General features: G+C 46.0%; 1 protein-coding gene across 1 annotated transcript; it reads left to right on the forward strand.

Moving 5' to 3' along the window:
• On the forward strand, positions 1-807 carry N7443_005063 (NCS1 allantoate transporter; the record flags this gene model as incomplete). Its single annotated transcript, XM_056885119.1, has 1 exon — positions 1-807. One exon carries the CDS (start codon positions 1-3, stop codon positions 805-807), a length of 807 nt encoding a protein of 268 aa, XP_056743397.1.
• Between the last annotated feature and the right edge of the window lie 3,205 nt (positions 808-4,012).

The raw sequence follows: 4,012 nt of genomic DNA on the forward strand, positions 1-4,012 counted from the left end.
ATGGCCCCGTCTCTCCCATCGCGTTATGAAGTGCGCGTTCTTGGACCAGAACATGAGGAATGGGCCCGGGCAATTTGCGTTCACACCAATATATTCTACTCCGCGCTCTGGCCGGTTGCTTATCCAGAGAATAAAACGCAGCGGGCCTATCATTTTTTTCGAGCTGCGCACTATATAATCAAGCACCAGATCGATTCGGGAAAGTCTCTCGGTATCTTCGATAAAGAGTACCAATTCAAGCGACCGGAGTCTGCAAGCACCGAGGGCAAGCTATGCTGGAACCTGGAGGATGAGAGTGCCACCGAAAGCGAGCTGGCAGAGCAAATGGACTTCCCACTAGTCTCCATTGCCATGGCCTACGATGGTATCGACGAGCTTGACATGGCTCAAATAAAACCCCTAGTAGTAGCGCTGCCCTTATTTGAAAAAGTCTACGGCGTCCTCAAAGAGCTAGACCAGCGCGATCCTGCTTCATGGAAGCCCACGGGCCGCGGACAAGTACTGATGCGCAACGCTACTAGCACCGTCCAATCTTATTCCGGCCATGGACTTATGAGACTGCTAGCCGAAGAGATGATGAGACGATCGGCCGCGGAAGGCTTCGTCGGTATCCAGATCGAAACTGTTTCTGAGGCTGTGAAAAAGGTGTGGTCGAATCCGCCAGCACCGTTCAAGGGGACGGTCGTCGGGCAGTTTCACACAATGACATTCGAGGAGAAGAACGATTCCGGGGAGATTGTGTATCCTTTCCGACCGGCGAATGTCAACATTGCCAAAATCTATGTCGATCTCCGGGCTTCAGATTAACGGAGCGATCGGTTATATCGCTCGGCAACCAATTGGACCGATACTTATGAAGATCTAGCAACTAGTAGAACATAGTTGAATTAATTCCAGGAACGATTAATTCAAAACTGTCTCAGAAGAATCCCGAGATTGGCGAGCGAATGGTACATCAACTATTCCGATAGAATTTAAGCAAAGGTATCATATTACGCTTGCAGACAATGTTTGTTGGACTGGCTGAAGCTCAACACTCACCTCATCAATCACCAGAATGCGCTGAGACCTCGCATCCCACTCAGAGTCATAGATCCGAAAATATATCCGCACGACGCCTGCCGGAAGACGTCTTCGCCGCTCTCATCCCCCTAGTTTCGTTACTATAATCATTTGATTTTGACCACGTTGTATTGGTAGACCGCTTACGGCTGGCCCTGTCGCTGGACATGCCGAAGATCCTTGCCAATCTGCCACCGAACGTTGATTTCAAGAGTACCCGCATCGTTGGCAGACACGTGCAGACAATGCCGGTTGATACTTCAATAATGGACCACATGTATCCCTTCGCGTAGAGCCATGTGGAGTCGAACTGGCCCAAGACGAGCATTGAGAGGAGAAGACATGCTATGGCGGCGGCGCAATCACTTCAAGAGAAAATAGAATGATTAGCACGACATCTTCTCCGGCACTCGCGTGTCTTTTATCTTCTAGATTCAGAAAGAAATGGCTATCCTTACAAGAGGCCCAACGCAAAAATCAGAAATACAGCTATTTTCTGCGGCGTTGGAAGCTGAAACTGCCACACGTTAGGAATCGGCATCAACCAGATCGCGAAGTAAGTGATAATATTCACGATTGTGTAGCCAATGGCGAACTGCTTGAAATTCAGGTAGATTCCCTCATATGTCCAGAAAGCGTTAATGGGTTTGCAGTTGAAGATGGAGAGGAAGGTCATGACAATTGTCCACGTCGAGATCAATGCGATCATGCCGTATACCATGCGCAAGAAATGAGAGTCCCAGTGAAGCTACGGGTGGTAATACATTGTAAGTGCGTCAGGATAAAAAGAGAGTCAATGAGCAACACATGAAGCAATCATCGAGCTAGAACGTACATATACATGCAGACAAAGCCCTAGAACCCTAAAGGCCAAGAGAAGCCAGGCTCAAAAAGGCGATGCAGGGGCAAATAGGCAGCGTGCGTGGCAGTAGAGTCCCAAGGTAGACAAGCTGCTTGGCTTTGCGGACGCGCACGTACAACCACGTTGACTAGTTCAATGTAGAAAATGGAGAGGGAAAGGGCAACAGAAAGGAATCGTGCAGATTGATGTTGAGTTACATGTAAATCGAGATTGGCCAATTACTAAGAGAGGGAAAATCCGATGACTAACAAACACAACATCGAAGAGACATATAGGAATTTGCTATTTACTTTCTTGAATCTTGATCGCGTGGTTAGACCATTATATAATGCTTTCCTTGGTCCTGTAGAGCGCCTTTTTTGGAGTCGCAGAGCTGCTCCTTGCAATTCCCCAATTGCCATTATTCAACAATGTTGATATGTATAGGCAATATTTTGACTCAGACCGACCATGTCCCCTTGGAATAGTAACAAAACTCACAAAAGCTGCCCCCAAATGCACGATGTGCTTTTTTGGTACGACATACATCATCCTCATGATCCATATCCATGGCTCTAGCGTGAGTTGGATCGCGCTTTCAGAAGCAACGCGCGCTGTAGTGTTGCGTAAAGGCTTGTGTGTTTGAATCGCGCACGAGAATGGAGTCTTCTTTAAGCTGCATGACGGACCATCGTCCGCATATGCAGTTGTCGGTGTAGTCGATGTTGTTGTGACAATTTTGTCCGGGCTAGAATTCCGTACCGAGTGAGGAAGCGGCAAGGAGGACGATAATGCTGAAGACATTTATTATGATTGAACCTGAAATTCCGCTTAATAGGGATTCATTGATGGAGTAATATAATAGTTTAGTAACTCACCGGAAAAGGACGCAGATTTTAAATTGCTAGGAGATAGAACGGAGTATACGAAGGATGGCCATCGAAGAATATGAGGGCAGGAACTTTTATTTCCTTCTATAGGCACTATTTAAAAGTGCCACGTCGAATATTCAGCATCAGCGATTCCCACATAGTTGCAAAGCGGGGCCTATGTTTGCTTTTTTTCGCCCCACGGCTCTGTAAGGCACATATTTAGCCACCGCGCTGGATATGTGTTCCGAAGTGCAGATCCCTGGCGTCATTCTTGATAGCCGTGTCTAGCCTTCTTTGATCAGTGGATAGAGCTTGGTATGTCTTAATCAAAAACAAAAAAATTGGCGTCGTCGATTCAGCTCAGAGGGAGACTGAAACTATCATTAAATTAAACCATTAATCAGCAATTTAGCCTTATCCAGTGTACTGGTACATTATCAGGACTAGTGTAAGTAGTTTAGAATACTTTTATTTTATTTTATTTAGATATATATATGGATATACTTTTTTTAGATTTCTAAGAGAGATACAGAATAGTACAGTGTCTAAGGGTGGTGCTTAGGAGTGAAGGGCAGGACATTGGAAGGCTTCAATGAAGGAATTGTTGTTTGTAGACATTTCAAGGGCAGGTTTGCCGTAAGCTACAACAACCTTCTGCCCTTCGACCCCACTGGCACGATTCTCGTGCCTCCTGAAATAACATCGTTAGGAAAAGATAGGAGATCTAGCAATCTGGCTTGATCCGCGCCCACCCCCTTTTCTCACCTAGACATTCAAGGATTTAGGAGCATGAGCTCGAAAAAAAATTGGGAACAATGAGTTGATCTTTACTTATAAGGTTACTAGATCCTTGGGTGAGGCCTCACTCTTCTAGCAAATCAAGTATGTGACTCGATCTTGATCGAAGCTACACAGGTCATTACGCCTACTGCTAGGGATGGGACACCGGCGAACCTAATTGGTTAATGGAACCCTAGGGCGATGTCAATCATCCGGACTTAGCAGGTACCGAGATTCTCCGACAGCCAGTAACAGTCCTACGGAACCGACATTCATCCTAAACTCCGGCTTATCCTATGGTGTCGATCGTAGATTTCTTTTTCCCAGATTAATTATCTACAGCACTTTCCAAGCTTCTGTTATATGACGTATAGGTGTTGAGGAAGCATGCGTACTAGGAAATTCAGAGAAGGATTTTGTCAGAATTTTCGGAGTCTCCCTTTGTTTGGCCTATTTA

The sequence above is a fragment of the Penicillium atrosanguineum genome (assembly GCF_028827265.1).
Source record: "Penicillium atrosanguineum strain IBT 20685 chromosome Unknown utg000003l_segment0_segment0, whole genome shotgun sequence".
Taxonomy (NCBI): Eukaryota; Fungi; Ascomycota; class Eurotiomycetes; order Eurotiales; family Aspergillaceae; genus Penicillium; species Penicillium atrosanguineum.